Source organism: Cetorhinus maximus, chromosome 11 (assembly GCF_964194155.1).
Source record: "Cetorhinus maximus chromosome 11, sCetMax3.hap1.1, whole genome shotgun sequence".
Taxonomy (NCBI): Eukaryota; Metazoa; Chordata; class Chondrichthyes; order Lamniformes; family Cetorhinidae; genus Cetorhinus; species Cetorhinus maximus.
Window position 1 is genome coordinate 2,293,482 of NC_135889.1, and position 18,499 is coordinate 2,311,980.

At 47.6% G+C, this 18,499-nt stretch overlaps 1 protein-coding gene across 2 annotated transcripts in view; it reads right to left on the reverse strand.

Annotated features, from left to right (window-relative positions):
• vps8 (VPS8 subunit of CORVET complex) overlaps positions 1-18,499 on the reverse strand; it is a 570,202-nt gene that overhangs the window by 84,153 nt on the left and 467,550 nt on the right. The window contains exon 44 of one of the 2 annotated variants that reach the window (XM_078551410.1): positions 5,645-5,698. The exons of the other annotated variant lie outside the window; for it this stretch is intronic. Within the exon in view, the coding sequence (XP_078407536.1) occupies positions 5,645-5,698 (54 nt within the window). The remainder of the gene's footprint in view (positions 1-5,644; positions 5,699-18,499) is intronic. 2 annotated transcript variants of the gene reach the window in all.

Here is an 18,499-nt window from a genome sequence, read left to right on the forward strand (position 1 = left end):
CTAGAAGGACAAGGCAGCAGACACATGGGAACACCATCACCTGGAAGTTCCCCTCCAAGCCCCTCGCCATCCTGATTTGGAAATATATGGCTGGGTCAAAATGTTGGAACTCCCTCCCAACAGCACTGTGGGTGTGCCTGCACCACATGGAATCTCTATCCCCAATCTGATCATTTGGAAACATCATCAGGTCGTCCATTGCACGGGGCCCATCCTAGTTCATGTTCAAACCCATCTGCACCCTCCCCCCCACCACCCAACCATGCAAAACTGCACCCCTAACGCCCCCATACCAGCCCCACCTGACATCTCCTCCCACTGTACGCTAGGGTTTGCTGGCAGCCTCCTGCAACTTTTATGTAACTAAGGCTCCGCTGTTAAGATCGGCAGGTGCTTAATGCCCTGGACACACTCTGGATGGGTCTGTACTGTTACCATAACCTCACTAACTCTCTGTCCCGTTTCCATCATCTCCACCCCCACCAATCCCCATTCCACTGAAGAAACCGGGGTCTGAATGCTTATCGGAAACATTTCACAAGATTCGACACTAGTGATTAAAGAGTGAGGCATCCGATAATTGGGCACAGCCGATACGATAATGGATAAGGATTGGTCTTAACAACATAAAGCGTAGGACAGCTTAAGTGGGAACTTTTCAAGCTGAAATCTGGTTATGAGTGGGGGGGGTCTATTGGGGTCAAACTTTACAATAATTTTGGGTTCAGTAATATAGTCATCATCTGTAAAGATTTTTACATTTATATTCAAACTTGATACCTTCATTCAGCCTCAGAAAAATAACATATTTTATGAGCTGAGGTCAACAGCAATGAAGGTGAGCATGCTGGGATTGCAAAATATTCATTCAAAGCTTAAAATGCAATATTTTTTATCTTGTAATTCTTAGCCGGCTCGTATTAACTAAAGCCTTACCTTCATATGCTTAAGCTAGTGGACTGAGCTGAACAACAGTATGATACATTTTAACACCCGCTTCTCTTTGATTGAATGCTAAATGTGGTTGTCATAATCACGTGGGAGAAATCTGTTGACTCCAACAGCCTTAAAAAAAACAAATTAACAACGTCCTTGCGAAGTGACATAAGCAGGCAAAAGGGCACAAGCTTGTTTGTACAGATTTCACACAGCACAGGGTTTTCAAGTTTAAATTCACAGAACAATAGAGGAAACCTGAAGCATGATTTTCAGATCTAAGGTGAAAGGTAGCATTTGGTCACCTTAAGCTACTGAGCAACCTTTTAGTTTTGGCAGTGTGTGTGTGTGAATCAGAAGGTAAAGGAATTCAGATTGAAGAGCTTAAGCACTGACAGTCCAATTCAGAATGAGCTTCAATATTGTCACCAATACCCTGCACCGATTAACCATCTGGTTTGCTTTTTGCATTTTAAAACCCCCATTTTTAAAAATGTATCCTTTAATGGGGTGTGGGTGTCGCTGGTAAGGCCAGCATTCATTGCCCACCCCCTACTTGCCCCTGAACTGAGTGGCTTGCTGGGCCATGTCAGAGGGCAGTAAAGAGTCAAACGCATTGCTTTTGATTCACTTTGAATGTTTGTTGTTTAAACAGGAAGTGTAACACCTCAAGGGATCTGGCTGGCAAGGATTAGTGAGACTGAGGAAGCTGAATGAACACACACACACGGTTGAACTGCCATATTGCTGGAGCATCTTAGATTAATAGCTGCATGTCCAGTGAGGTCAGTTTAGCTCCCACACACTGTCAGCTTCAGAAACCCCTTCTCCAAGCCAATTCTTCAGAAGCTGTCGACAGGACTCACCGTTTTAAACAAAATGTTATAAAAATAAAGAAAACATAAAATAAATGAATATTAAAAGCACAGCACGCACAGAGAGAAAAGGCAAGATGAAAGGATTGAGCACTCTTTTCACTCCACGAACCCTGCCTGACCTGCTGTGTGTTACAAGCAGTTTCTGTTTTTGTTTAAGTTTCCAGTGCGAGCTGCATTTTTGCTTTTCATTATCAGGGAAAACTCTCTCTTCCCGGTCCTAGACCCGTAGAATGCCAATGAAGAGGAGTGGGCAGGACGGGAGCAGACTGCTTCAGTCACTGGGTTATCAGAGGTGTCGCTCACTCACTAATCCTGAACGGCTTTGTGCAATTCAGGGTTGGGGGGGGGAGTCGAGGTCTATCCCGACAGGCAATGGCCACGAGGTGGGGTACACCCTGGACATCACAGTGCGCACCCTCACACACACAGGCACACGCACTATGGGGCAATTTACCGTAGCCAATCCAAGGAGCCAGCATGTCTTTGGACAGTAAAGCTAATTACGTGTCTTTCTTTCTGAAACATCAGCCTCATGGGTTAGAAATACAGCAGATCTCTTGTTGCCCAATGTCAAATCAGAACAGATAGTTTTAACATTTTCACAATCATTGAGGTAAGTGTGACATTCTGACATCATGAAGAAGCTGGTGTCTTCTGCTATATTTGGGGCTGTTGGAAACGTGGCTGCACGATGACCTCACGGTAAACACACCAGGTCATCCTAAATGATTGGTCAGTTCTTGTCAGAACACTTCGACTCAGAAAAGAAAGGAAGACCTGCGTTTGTATAGCACCTTTCATAACCTCGGAAGTCTCAAAGTACATTATCGCCGATGAAGTTTTGTTTTTGAAGTGTGGTCACTGTTGTAATGTGGGAAACATAGCAGCCAGTTTGTGCTCAGTAAACTCCAATAATCAGCAGTGTAGTAGCAGCAGGATCAATGCTCAGCACATACCCTCTTTGTCTTCAACAAAAACCTGGCATTGTCATTACATTTATTTTATGTGCTGTTACAAATAGGGGGTGAGAGAGGAACTATTTGAAGATTCTGGTTACGAAACCTAGCTATATTTGTCATGGTCAGCATCTTTATTGTTCTTCAAGAGTTGATTACCCTTGGTGGAACAGAACTCTTTATCTCTGTCTGGCAGAGTGCGGACTAAAACCAAACCAAAAAACAAAGGTGTTGGAAATAGCTTGCCCATGGAGAGAAGTGCGACAACATTTTCAGCCAGGACTGAAGTCTTGAGCCCTCTGTTCCCTGCACAAACGCTGCCTGACCTGCTGTATGGTATCAACCTTTCGCATCACTCAAAACCAGCTCCGTTGGGTGGGACTTGTCTCTCGTATGCCCGACACCAGACTCCTGAAGCAAATGCTCTATCCCGAACTCAGTCACCACAGGAGAGTCCCAGGAGAACAGCGGAAACACTTTAAGGATCTTCTCAAAGTATCATCGATGGACTCATGGGAGACCTTAGCTTGTGACTGACCAAAACGGACAAGGCTCATTCAGGAAGGCACCGAACACATGGAAAGAATTTGTCAGGAACACGCAGAAGCAAAGTCGAGGTGTCGGAGGGAGTGCACAAACTTCCAAACAACTCAGCTGCCTGCCCCTTCAAGCACCACCTGTTCCACATGTGGCAGAGTCTGCAGATCACGCACTGGATTTATCCAGTCATCTCAGAACTCACTGAACTGGAGTGGAAGCTGTAAAGGGCTAACTGTAACACTAATAATTGCTTCTGAGCATGTGCATTGTCTTGAGAGGATATTAATGCATATAGTTATTGGAATTTTTTTTTTAAATAGAGGTTTAGTCTGTGTGTGTGCTAATTGGATTAAAGCCAGCTAGTCTGGGTGCTTTGATGTATAGTAGTTTGAGATGTAAACAGTAAGGTAAAGGGTGCATTTGAATAAACCATTCAAAGAGTGGGGGTGAAATCTTACACCTAGCTAGCAGAGACCAAGCAATGTTTATATTACTAATAAAATTGGTGCTATGAAAGGGGTTCAAAGGGCCGGGTGATATAATAACAATTTGCATTCAAAAGGGAAGGCTAGGTATAACCTGAGGGGAGTTTGCGTGTGCAGGTCAGAGGCATGTAAGATCTAAGCCTGTAAGCCTACAAACTGTCTGCAAAGGAACCAAACTGAAAGGAACCTCATTTTGAATTCGTGAGGTGAAAAATGCTTTGCCTGGTGTCTCATTAAGTCGATTGGTTATTGTTGCATTGGTGGAGATTAATTTGGGAACTTGTTAAAAGTTATGATAGTAGTAACTTGTAGCCATGTGTATGTGTTTAATTTGTTATAAATTAATAAACGTCTCATGTAGTTTGATATAAAAACCTCTCGAGAACTGGTGGTCTTATTCCTGAATTTAGAGCTGCAACTCAAAACATACTCATTGAAATTATAGGTTATGACAGTTGTTGAAAGTTTCCCTCTGGGATTTTAAATAATTTTACAAACTGCTGTGTCGTAACATGCGTAAGGAGCAATGTCATAATGATGTCACTGAGAGAGAAGGATGAGTGAGAGGAGCAGTAGCTCTGTCCTGATATAAATAAAAATAGTTTAAAGGAAAGATCTTTGCCTCCAGGCAGATCTCTTACTAGAGTAAGATACCCACTACCTTCTAAGGCAATCCAGCTATAACAGAGAGGCAAAGTCATCCTCGATCCCAAGGAACTGCCTGAAGAGACGGATGGTACCAACATTTTCTGTTTTTGCTTCAATTTCCAGGTTTTGTTGTGCTTCTTATTTCCAGCGAAAAGCCTTTGCTCTGAGACTGAATCCCTGTACAATACCCTGACGAGCAATGGGCTAGATCAGAGTGGCCTGTTTCAACCTCTACATTAGAAGGTGACACCTGACTGAGCACTACAGGAGCTGCAACCACCAGGACAAACCTTCATGTTGATCCAAGAAACAGGTCAAGCTCTGTAGCTGCGCCCCCAACATCCTGTGCCCACCAACGACTGAGCAGTGAAGGCAGCAAGCAGTGAACGCCAAGATAGCTGCGGGGTCCTTTCCTAAAAGGAGTGCCTGCTAGAAATCCTGCTCCTCGTTATGTAAAAGCTCAAATCCAGGGTTAACCATTACTCGCTGAGCCGGTCTTGTTAGGGTATGGTTTAAGGTTGTGAGAAACCCATGACGCCTGTTGCTACCCAAGGGCAGGATTTTCCCCACTCTCCCGCCGCTGGGGGTCTTCCGGTCTTGCCGCAAGTCCATGGGCGTCTGGCTGGGGCGCCGCCTCGCCCGAGAGGGGTGGGGGGGGGTCTCCCACCCACAACAGGGCCGGAATATCCCGGCCCAAGTCTATTTCTCCCCGTGTTCTTCTGGGTTAGGGGTAGCCACCTGATTTCAATTACTGAGACGCATGGTCCACTTAAAGGGTCTGACAACACGTCATTGTGGTGCCACTTGACACAGAAAAAAACAAATCGTTTAAAAGTCATCTGCCTCTAACAACGAAATTGGCAGGGAGAATCGCTGCCATTTGTGTTCAAACGCGGAGATTATTTGCTGCATCGGTTCTGGGTACTGATTTCGTTTGCCACCCAGGACACAAAACTGACTGAAAGTGAGTCAAACGAGTCATTTCATTGAGAACAGTGACTGGAATGATATGTAGGACTCGACGGGCTGAATGGCCTCCTTCAGTGATGGGGCCTTTCTATGATTCTATCAGCGTTCAGTAAATATCACAAGGGTTGATTTCTCTTCTCCTGGGGTACAGCTACTTTGATATCTCAATAAATTCGTAGCACTTTCTTTCCTGAAAGGTAAGGTGTTAAAAGTAACGAAAGAAGCATCTCACCTTCTTGTTGTCGGGGTTTCCACTGCTCGAGTAGTAGGCCGATGTTACTTTAATCTAGAGGGAAAGAAAGGAAATGGAATATCCAAGTTACCATAACAACAAATATTTTCAGAGATCCTAATGGGCCCACTATATTCTTCCACTCTTTCCACATAAACTTCTAAACACTGCAGCGCTGTGGGCACAGCGTGACAACAGAAACACCACTCGAAAGCCTAGAAATGGACAGGAACCAATTAATCCAAAAGCAAAATACCGCGGATGCAGAGTCTCTCTCTCCACAGACACTGCTGTGTACTTCCAGCATTATGTGGGGATCTTTAATAAACCAGTTAGTGTCTCTTTCTGGGTTTGGGGGCCTGAGATTGGAATATTTTATGACATTTAAAGGTGATATATAAATGCAAGTTGTTGTTGTTCTGGGTGTCCTTTCAGGTTCAGTATCGTTAGACATTCCTGTTCGCAGACCCCATGTTCCTTCCAATCTGGAGTTCAATTTACTGATTAAAATGTGCGTCTTGGGTCATATGGCCATGGCAGTATAACAATGAAAGCTATTGCTCGATGAACTGGATACGGTAATAGAATCATTAAATGTTTACAACACAGGAGGAGGCCATTTGGCCCACTGTGTCCATGCTGGCTCTATGCAGCAGCAACTCAGCTAGTCCCACGTGCTTCCCCTTTCCCCATAGCCTGCTCAAACTGGTCCCCCTCCAGTTAAGCATTTTTGCTCTGAATTGCTCCCTAGCTATAACCTGAACCTTATGATAGGGTGATCGTTGTCTCTGTAACGTTCCCCTAAATGATCTCATATAGGCGACAGGAGTAAAACTCTATACTCAACAAAAAACGACAGAGAAATTGGTTGCAGCATGTGTGAAGAGGTTACACCTTCAAAGGTTTGAAAAGCTGCTGACCTGGGTGTGTGCTGGATACATAGGAGACCACAAAGCAGAGAATAAATTACCATAGCAACAAGAAAAAGCCGGGACAGGTTTAAATTGTGTAAACTGTGAGAAAACAAGTGACAGGCCAATGATGCGGGGTGTGTTTACTGAAGCAATTGTTGACAAGTCATCCAGAGGGTGGGTTTAATGTAAAAGACACTTTTAAAAGCTTGCAGAATTCAAAGTTCAAAGACACAGTCCCAGCATAACCGATCCAAACTGTAATTTCCTGTTGGCACCACCTCATCAGGAACATTCCTCCCTACCCCCTGTCTCACCAGGTACCCTCCTCCCTACCCCCTGTCTCACCAGGTACCCTCCTGACTACCCACTGTCTCACCAGGTACTCTCCTGACTACCCACTGTCTCACCAGGTACCCTCCTGACTACCCAATGTCTCACCAGGTACCCTCCTGACTACTCCCTGTCTCACCAGGTACCCTCCTGACTACCCCCTGTCTCACCAGGTACCCTCCTGACTACCCCCTGTCTCACCAGGTATCCTCCTGACTACTCCCTGTCTCACCAGGTACCCTCCTGACTACCCAATGTCTCACCAGGTACCCTCCTGACTACCCCCTGTCTCACCAGGTACCCTCCTGACTACCCCCTGTCTCACCAGGTACCCTCCTGACTACCCCCTGTCTCACCAGGTACCCTCCTGACTACTCCCTGTCTCACCAGGTACCCTCCTGACTACCCCCTGTCTCACCAGGTACCCTCCTGACTACTCCCTGTCTCACCAGGTACCCTCCTGACTACCCCCTGTCTCACCAGGTACCCTCCTGACTACTCCTTGTCTCACCAGGTACCCTCCTGACTACCCCCTGTCTCACCAGGTACCCTCCTGACTACTCCCTGTCTCACCAGGTACCCTCCTGACTACTCCTTGTCTCACCAGGTACCCTCCTGACTACCCCCTGTCTCACCAGGTACCCTCCTGACTACTCCCTGTCTCACCAGGTACCCTCCTGACTACCCCGTCTCACCAGGTATCCTCCTGACTAGCCCCTGTCTCACCAGGTACCCTCCTGACTACTCCCTGTCTCACCAGGTACCCTCCTGACTACTCCCTGTCCCACCAGGTACCCTCCTCCCTACCCCCTGTCTCATCAGGTACCCTCCTGACTACTCCCTGTCTCACCAGGTACCCTCCTGACTACTCCCCATCTCACCAGGTACCCTCCTGACTACCCCCTGTCTCACCAGGTACCCTCCTGACTACTCCCTGTCTCACCAGGTACCCTCCTGACTACTCCCAGTCTCACCAGGTACCCTTCTGACTACTCCCTGTCTCACCAGGTACCCTCCTGACTACTCCCTGTCCCACCAGGTACCCTCCTCCCTACCCCCTGTCTCACCAGGTACCCTCCTCCCTACCCCCTGTCTCACCAGGTACCCTCCTGACTACTCCCTATCTCACCAGGTACCCTCCTGACTACTCCCTGTCTCACCAGGCACCCTCCTGACTACCCCCTGTCTCACCAGGTACCCTCCTGACTACCCCGTCTCACCAGGTACCCTCCTGACTACTCCCCGTCTCACCAGGTACCCTCCTGACTACTCCCCGTCTCACCAGGTACCCTCCTGACAACCCCCGACTCACCAGGTACCCTCCTGACTACCCCCTGTCTCACCAGGTACCCTCCTGACTACTCCCCGTCTCACCAGGTACCCTCCTCCCTACCCCCTGTCTCACCAGGTACCCTCCTGACTACTCCCTGTCTCACCAGGTACCCACCCTCCTGACTACTCCCCGTCTCACCAGGTACCCTTCTGACTACCCCCTGTCTCACCAGGTACCCTCCTGACTACTCCCTGTCTCACCAGGTACCCACCCTCCTGACTACTCCCCGTCTCACCAGGTACCCTTCTGACTACCCCCTGTCTCACCAGGTACCCTCCTGACTACTCCCTGTCTCACCAGGTACCCACCCTCCTGACTACTCCCCGTCTCACCAGGTACCCTTCTGACTACTCCCTGTCTCACCAGGTACCCTCCTGACTACCCCCTGTCTCACCAGGTACCCTCCTGACTACTCCCTGTCTCACCAGGTACCCTCCTGACTAGCCCCTGTCTCACCAGATACCCTCCTGACTACCCCCTGTCTCACCAGGTACCCTCCTGACTACTCCCCATCTCACCAGGTACCCTCCTGACTACTCCCTGTCTCACCAGATACCCTCCTGACTAGCCCCTGTCTCACCAGGTACCCTCCTGACTAGCCCCTGTCTCACCAGATACCCTCCTGACTACTCCCTGTCTCACCAGGTACCCTCCTGACTACTCCCCGTCTCACCAGGTACCCTCCTGACTACTCCCTGTCTCACCAGGTACCCTCCTGACTACTCCCTGTCTCACCAGGTACCCACCCTCCTGACTACTCCCCGTCTCACCAGGTACCCTTCTGACTACTCCCTGTCTCACCAGGTACCCTCCTGACTACCCCCTGTCTCACCAGGTACCCTCCTGACTACTCCCTGTCTCACCAGGTACCCTCCTGACTAGCCCCTGTCTCACCAGATACCCTCCTGACTACCCCCTGTCTCACCAGGTACCCTCCTGACTACTCCCCATCTCACCAGGTACCCTCCTGACTACTCCCTGTCTCACCAGATACCCTCCTGACTAGCCCCTGTCTCACCAGGTACCCTCCTGACTAGCCCCTGTCTCACCAGATACCCTCCTGACTACTCCCTGTCTCACCAGGTACCCTCCTGACTACTCCCCGTCTCACCAGGTACCCTCCTGACTACTCCCTGTCTCACCAGGTACCCTCCTGACTACTCCCTGTCTCATCATGCACCCTCCTCGCTGTCTCACCAGGTACCTTCTTTACTCATCACTACCAATGCTGGATTGCAGATTGCCTGTGAAACAGATACCATAGCTACAAAATACAGCTATGTCCCACTTCAATGGTGTCCATCCAAGTATTTAGAAGCTTCCTTCCAAGTTTGAGCCAATTATGAGCATATAACTGTGTTAAAGGGTTAGTCTGAAGGAGACATTTTATATCCAAAAGGTTACGTAGTTTGGGAATTCAGAAGGTGTATTATTATTAAGACAATTCTAATTCATGCATTTACCCCAAGGTGTTATTTAATTTATAATGGAGATTTTCTAGTCTGTTAATAAGAAATTTGGGTTGGAGTCCTCTCCCCGTTCAACAGATCCTTTTACCCACCTCCAATATTCTCCCTCCACCTGGATTCTTACCTTCTCTTGATCTTTTCATTGAGAACTGTCGGTGTGACATTAGTCGTTTCAATTTCTCTGCTCCTCTCACCCACTCTAACCTGTCTCCTTCTGAACTTGCCGCACTCCGTTCTCTTAGGTCCAACCCTGACATTGTCATCAAACCCGCTGACAAGGGTGGTGCTGTTGTTGTCTGGCGCACTGACCTCTACCTCGCAGAGGCTGAGCGTCAACGCGCAGACACTTCTTCCTACCTCTCCCTAGACCATGACCCCACCACTGAACATCAAGCCATTGTTTCCAGGACTGTTACTGACCTCATCTTCACTGGAGATCTTCATTCCACAGCTTCCAACCTCATAGTCTCCCAACCTCGGACGGCCCGCTTCTACCTCCTACCCAAAATCCACAAACAGGACTGTCCCGGCAGACCGATCGTGTCAGCCTGTTCCTGCCCCATGGAACTCATTTCTTCCTATCTTGACTCCCTTCTCTCTCCCCTTGTCCAGTCCCTTCCCATCTACATCCGCGATTCCTCTGACACCCTCCATCATATCAACAATTTCCAGTTCCCTGGCCCCAACCGCTTCCTCTTCACCATGGACGTCCAATCCCTCTACACCTCCATCCCTCACCAGGATGGTCTGAGGGCTCTCCGCTTCTTCCTCAAACAGAGGCCCGAACAATCCCCATCCACTACTACTCGCCCCAGCTATGCCTGTCTCTTTATGGAGTATGTGGAACATTCCTTGTTCCAGTCCTACTCCGGCCCCCTCCCACAACTCTTTCTCCGGTACATCGCTGATTGCTTCGGTGTTGCTTCATGCTCTCATCTGGACCTGGAAAAATTTATTAATTTTGCTTCCAATTTCCACCCCTCCATCATTTTCACATGGTCCATCTCTGACACTTCCCTTCCCTTCCTTGACCTCTCTGTATCAATTTCTGGTGATAGACTGTCCACCAATATCCATTACAAGCCTACCGACTCCCACAGCTACCTCGACTACAGCTCCTCACACCCCGGAAGGACCCTCAACCGTGTCCGGCCCATCTCCCGCGCAGCCACCCTCACACCTTCTCCTCCCTCCCAGAAACATGATAGGGTCCCCCTTGTCCTCACTTATCACCCCACCGGCCTCCGCATTCAAAGGATCATCCTCCGCCATTTCCACCAACTCCAGCATGATGCCACCACCAAACACGTCTTCCCTTCACCCCCCCGGCGGCATTCCGCAGGGATCGTTCCCTCCGGGACACCCTGGTCCACTCCTCCATTACCCCCTACACCTCAACCCCCTCCCACTGCACCTTCCCATGCAAACAGAGAAGGTGCAACACCTGCCCCTTTACTTCCCCCCTCCTCACCATCCAAGGGCCCAAACACTCCTTTCAAGTGAAGCAGCATTTCACTTGCACTTCCCTCAATTTAGTCTACTGCATTCACTGCTCCCAATGCGGTTTCCTCTACATTGGAGAGACCAAACACAGATTGGGTGACCGCTTTGCAGAATACCTTCGGTCTGTCCGCAAGCATGACCCAGACCTCCCTGTCGCTTGCCATTTCAACACACCACCCTGCTCTCATACCCACATGTCCGTCCTTGGCCTGCTGCAATGTTCCAGTGAAGCTCAACGCAAACTGGAGGAACAGCACCTCATCTTCCGGCTAGGCACTTTACAGCCTTCCGGACTGAATATTGAGTTCAACAATTTTAGATCATGAGCTCTCCCCTCTATCCCCATCCCCTTTCCTCCAAATATTTATATAGATTTTTCTTTTCCCACCTATTTCCATTATTTTTAAGTGTATTTCCATCCATTGTTTTTTTTCTACCTTTTAGCCTATTTCGATCCCTTCCCCCCACCCCACCCCCACTAGGGCTATCTGTACCTTGCTCATCCTGCTTTCTACCCTTAATGTCACCTATTATCACATTCCTTAGATAATATCACCACCGTCAACACCTCTTTGTCCTTTTGTCTATGACATCTTTTGGTTATCTCCACCTATCACTGGCCCTCTATCCAGCTCTACCTGTCCCACCCCCCCCCACCCCCTTAAACCAGCTTATATTTCACCTCTCTTCTATTTTTACTTTGCTCTGTTGAAGAGTCATACGGACTCGAAACGTTAATTGTGCTCCTCTCCGCAGATGCTGTCAGATCTGCTGAGTTTTTCCAGCTATTTTTGTTTTTGTTCCAGATGGACAAAGTTGGCCTGGCCTCGCTCCCTCTTCAGGTTCCCCGCTTTGTCTCGATCCCACTCCAAGTTAAAATTAAGCTCATGGTGGGCTATGGTTCTGAGAGAGCTGCCAGCCCTTTGTCAATTTAAACACAAAATCATTCTAATGGGTCAGTCTGCACAGTGAGTAACTGCATGTTAATTCAGCCATGGAAATGCTCACCAGCATATCTGACCCTATCCTAACCCAATGAGCAGCTATGGATGCTCCCAGTAAATGGGAGTAGGAAATGATGACGAGCTGAACTTTGCCCCTGCCTGGGAGCACGGTACACCATTGTAGCCCCTCACCATTTCACTATCCGCGATTACATAACTTTACAGAGCAAAGACTAAAACTGGGCCTTCCTCACCATGCACCAACCAGGGCACCAACTCACTGAGCCAGTGGGGGCTCTTTAGTTTATAACTTTAATAATCCAGCTTTTATTTAAACTGATGTTACTGGGAAAGGGTAAGACCAGCTGATTAACGCAAGGGAGTGATGCTCTCATCAGTAATATAGTTATTAGCTCAAAATGCTTCAGAGATCTCCAGCTTTGTGTTCATTAATCTTCCTTCTGTCGCTAGGGTTCAGTAACTTCGCACAGTCAATTCCTCGACAGAAATAAACAAAGCAATAGATAGACAAAAGCAAATATAAAATTGCCGACAGCCTAAAAGACCGTTTTGCTTGAAACAGAGGCACTGCTAAGCTGGTAAAGCTGTTGGGAATACCAGTACACAATCATGTCTTTGCTGGCATGACAACACAGTACCACCATTCCAATATGGATCAACAAAATACAAAGGGCATGTGGGAAACACAAGCTGATACCCCACCCCGTGTGTTCAAAACTTTCTAGCGGCCATTGTTGTGACACAGTTTTTTAAGAAGGGAATAATGTTTCAGAAAGATGGGGGGTGGGGGTGGAGATGTGGCAGGAGCGGGGGCGGGAGCAAGGGGGGGTTAGTGAATCAGCTGTCCTCGGTACTCCCATCATGCTCTCCTTGATTTCAATAAAACCGGGGATTAAATGGGCTGTTAACTGTGTTGACCCGGTTGGCATCACTCTCTGTCTGGCATGGCAAAGTTACATCCTACTCCAGTAAGTCTGCCCCAGAATTCCCTGGAAGCAGCAAGTTGTCTATTTCAGAGGTCACCCAGAGTTAGTCCCAGAGGTGATTGGTGTAGATATGGTAGCCATACAGCCAAGAGGACCAAACAATTTTTGATTCATTCTGAGCGCACATTGGAATATTCTGCCCTCCAATTTTACAGTTTCTCAGGTTAAATGCAATACCATCCAGGAAAAAGATGCAGCAGGCAGTGCCTGACTGGCGCTGTGCCTTCTCTCAATCCGTGGATTAACACAAGGCCAGATGTAATATTCTACATCAGTGAGCTGTGAAACACAACCACATCAAATAATCAAGATAACCACCAAGTCCTATTAGAGGCTATAATTTAAACTGGCACACTACAATGCTACTTGTTAAAAATAAAACTTTAGGATTTGTTAATGTGCTGTGGTAAGCCCCCTGACGTGGTGAAATACAATAGGAACCACTTTCTCTACTGGGCTTCCCATTAATTCTGCTACGTCCTATCCATTCCGATGCAGTGAATGTTGTTATGAATACATATCTCCAAGGCCCATATGTTTTTAGAAATTGGAAGGGTTTTGAATTGTTTGGATACTTTCTTGGGAGCTGACCTACGTTTTTAAAAAGATTGTAAGTTCACTTTGGACTGTGAGCAAACTGCCTTTTCCAAGAAGTCACATGACTTCAGCTAAATGACCAGCAAGTCACCTGAGGAGATAAGAACTATTTGTTTGTTTGAACTGTAATCGCTGGAGAAAAAAAAAAACTATTGTTTTCAGGAGCTGAGAGGCCCTGATGATTTTCTGGAAACCACCTGACTGAGTTGGGAATAAGCCGAAAAGGAGAGGGTTGCCCAACTCACTCTTTCCCTGCCTTGTCTGAAATTCAATGTAGTTATCGGTATTCAGCTAGAAAACCTCATCTCAGTTTAACTCATCATTACTTGGAAACCTGAGATGCTCAGATGAGAGAGAGATCCCAAGGACATTGATCCTGTTCTCTTCCACGCCGAAGCTCCTTTGGAAAGAACTTCCGGACAACTACTGCGACCAGCGATCTGTCTTCACACGCAGGAACACCAGATTGACAGTGTCAAAACCCCCTTTTTCATAAAGTTTTCCCACTGGTCAAAAGGTATTATTTCCCTTAAACACCAATCTCTGCAGTGATCCTATCTGTTTTGTCGTGTGGGTGTGTGTGGGTTTGAGGGAGTATAAAGTTACACTTCCGGATTACAAATTGAATGTTAACCAATTTTTGCAACTTGCTTTTAAAAATTACTTTTGCTTCATAATAAATCAATTATTCTGAGTTTATTGAAAGAAACCTGGTTAAAGTGCCTTTTATTCTGGTTCTAACAATAGCAAAAATAAACAAATGTCTATTTTGGTGTGGGAATAAAACATTTACACTTATGGTGTGACCCGTGAGGTAGTGGGGCAAGAGAAACTGCGCACTCCTCCCATCCTGATCATGACTTTCTATAAGATCCACAAGTGCAAAACACGGCAGATACTGGAAATCTGAAACAAAAATGGGAAATGCTGGAAATGCCCAGAAGGTCAGGCTGCACAGGAGACAGAAAAAGAGAGTTAACCTTTCAGGCTGTGGACCTCAGATCATCGACCTGAACCACTGGCCCTTGTATTTACAGGACTGCGCACTTGGAGCAGGGGAGAGGAGGATATAGACAGGAAACTTGGAAGTATAAATTTCTGAGATGCACCAGAGTTAAAAACTCCAGATTTCTGGCTCAATAATGATTCTGAGTGACAGGCTAGTGGGGGGTGGGCCATCGGATTGTTGGGGGAGGGGGTGTGCTTGTTAGGCAGGGTAAAAGCACTCCTGCTCCACCAGGCCCATAAAACAGCAAGGTAAAGGGACCTAAACGTTGGATCCTCCAGGCCCACTGAACAGCTCTGTATGGAGATATAAACCTTGGATCCAGCCTTTGTGCCTCCTCTTACCTTTGGGTTTTCTGATGTGCTCCGTGGAGAGTACTGAGGGACCTTTACTTTGCATCTAACATCTGCTATCCCTGAACCAATTACACAATGATACAGTGCAGAAGCACGCCATTTGACCCATTGTGCCTGTGCTAGCTCTTTGGTCGATCTATTCAACTCATCCCACTCCACTTCACTTGCCTCAACGCCCTGTGGGAACTCAAGCAGAAATAATACAGCTCATAATGCTGCGTGGTCAAATTACTGAAAACTGTTTACAGTTCCTGGTACAATTCTACCCGTCACCTGAAGTAGTTGCGTCTGCTAAGGGCTGCAGAGTGCTCCCAGACTGCAAATGTAGTCCACATTTAATGCAAGGCAACCTCTGGAAATGTTCATATCTTCACACAAATTAAACTGGGTTTTCTGAAGATGGTGCAATTGTCATCCTTCTTCCAGTTAAGACGCTGTCCACGTACCAACTTAACCTGCCAAATTACAAGGACACTCGCCCCAAGACATTTCAGCAAATCGTGTATCTTTCTCATCCCATGTTAAATGAGGTACTCATTTTTAATTCCGATTAGCTGCAGGAATTGTACAACTGAGAGCCATCAAGTTTCACAATTTGATATATGTCACGCATTCTAATTTAATAATTCCTCTTAATTTGACGTATTAACTCAAAAATAGACTGGGGATCTGCTCCAATTGTAAATTTCACGTGTTCTGTTTCCCTTGGTGGGGGGTCAGGTGCATTTGGTCTTTGCTCTCTGGATTGTTAATCTTCAGTGACTTGTCTTGTTATGAATGTTGAACTGTAGTTAGGCCTGTGGGACTGCTCAGTGCCATCTAACTAGGAGAGGCTGGATAAAGTTGGGTCAGTGACTTTGAGCTCAGGGCGCATCTCTTTATTACACTGGATTGTGAAATAAGATAGTGCAGAGGGAGTTTTACTGTGAGTCCAACAGGTCTAATACCTGATCTGGAAGTTCTTGATCATGACAGTGAGTGTCAAAAGTCAAAATTTTTCTATTCCACAGCACCAGCATAATTTCCTTAAAAGTAAAGCAAAATACTGTGAGCGGTGGAAGCCTGGAATAAAAACAGAAAATGCTGGAAATACTCAGCAGGTTTGACAGCATCGGAGAAATAGTGTTAAAATTTCAGGCTGACGACCAGGCCGGTCCTTACTTGAAACATTAACTCTATTCCTCGTTCCACAGATGCTGCTTGACTTTGCTGAGCATTTCCAGCACAATCTCTTTTCATAATTTACATAACATAATTTCCTCCCTTTTAATCGAATCCAGGATAATAAAAATAAGAAAATGTGAGGCATGAAATGCATCACTACAAACCCAGATAAGGAAAAGAAAGTGCATCACTATTTCAGGTTAATAAATCTGCTTTTAGGTGGCACGAAGATACAAGGTACTGTTTAATTCATTGTGACTCAACTTCTGCCTGAAGGAGCTAAATTAGATAGACTGATCATAGCTGCATGCTTGTCTTTATTAAGTAAGCAATAAAATACATTCCCATTTGATGAGTGCTTTTAATCCTTGACCTTTGAGTGTAATGAAATAGTAGTGGCAACTCACTGCCGTGTCAACCCAGAGATAAAACATCTTTGCCTGGAAATAATTATGCTCAAGTTGGCTTTTCTCCTGATGCCTGTAGGTGCCCTGGGACATAGAAACAAGAAATGAGGCCTGGAAGATCGCATTAGGATAAGGTTTCAGGGTTAGCCACGGCCCCCAGTTAGAAATGCTGCTGGAACAGAGAAGCAACTCAGCTCTCGCTCAGTATAGACAAGCACCTGGCTAAAGTGGGGGCTCCATGCGTGGGAAATATGGAACGTAATAAACCCAGGGCCCATCGCTCCTTAGTTGCACTCTAATGTGACAACAGGAGTCACAACAGGAAGATCTTGAAGGAGAAAGCAGAAAACGGAAATGAAAATGTGGGCATGCAAAATAAAAACATTTCTTTCAGACAACAAGGAGACCAGCGCACCCCAACTTTGCCTGCAACCTGAGGAGGCCAGTGCACCACAGCCCCTGGAATCTGGGAGCAGTGAGGCAATCATCGCACCCCAGCTCCAGGAAGCCGGGAACAGCAACCCCCCAGAGGGGGTGAGTTTTGGAGAAGCTTCTCCAGCAAAGGTCATCTCAAAACCCGCTCACTACGTGAACCTCCAGATGCCACTGGAGCAGAACACGGCCAAGGAGATCTACCTCAGCCCATCCAAAGTGAAGGAATTTGAGCTCACTACGGGTATGAAGGAGCAGACTAAAGGTCTGGGACTCTCAGAGACAGTGGGTTTGGTAGGAGAATAAATGCTTTAATATGGGTTTAAAGATTGTATCCATAAATGTGCGTAGCATTAAATCTACTACGCGATGTGTTGCGACCTTGGACTACCTAGCCAAGGTCAAAGCTGACCTGTTGTTTCTGCAGGAGTGTGCGATACCGCACCTCAGCTCCTACAGGCAATGGTCACGATGGTGGTCCCACGGGCCATCGATCTGGTCGGGCGGAAACGACTCTCGTTCCTCCGGCCTGGGTATTCTGCTGCGGGGAGGCAACTTCACCGTCTCCGAGGTCAAGGAGGTGGTGGGCGGGCGACTCCTGGTAGCAGACGTAATGTACAAGAACGCTCCACTCCGGTTAATTAACGTGTACGGCCCGGCACAAGGGGCTGAGCGGCTGGAGGTTTTTCAGCAACTCCCACTGCTGCTGGCGACCTCCAGGCCGGTCATTCTGGGCGGGGACTTCAACTGCATCATCGATGCGGCTGGACGATCCGGCAGGGCCGGAAGCAGATTGGACGCTACGTCCAGATCCCTGATGGAAACAGTTAAGGATGCCAAGCTGCACGACGTCTTCAGCAACCCTGCAGACGGAGCGCAGCGTAGATACACCTGGTCGCGGCCAGACGGGTCCATTCGTTCCAGGATAGACTTCCTGTTTGTGTCCCGTGCATTCACAGTCAGATCCACCGACGTCAAGCCGGTGTTCTTCTCTGACCACTGCCTCCTACTGGCGGACTGCCACTTGGAGGAAGACCTGAGGGTGGGCAGGGGGGCATGGAAGCTAAATGTGCAACTGCTGACCCCAGAGAACATTGAGGAGCTCAAGAGGGATTACAAAGGTTGGAGAACCGTGAAACCCCTCTTTGAGTCCCTGACACACTGGTGGGAAGTGATCAAGGGAAGCATCAAGAGGTTTTTCATCCGCAAAGGCACCCAGAAAGCTAGAAAGGAACAGAGGGAAATGTCCCGACTCCAGGAAAAGATGCAGAATCTGCTCCGGCTGCAGTCGATGGGGGTCGATGTCAAGGAGGAGCTCCAAGAGGTGAAGGGCCAGCAAGCCTCGCACTTTGCCTCGGAGGCCTCCAAGATCATCTTCCGTTCCAGAGTCCGC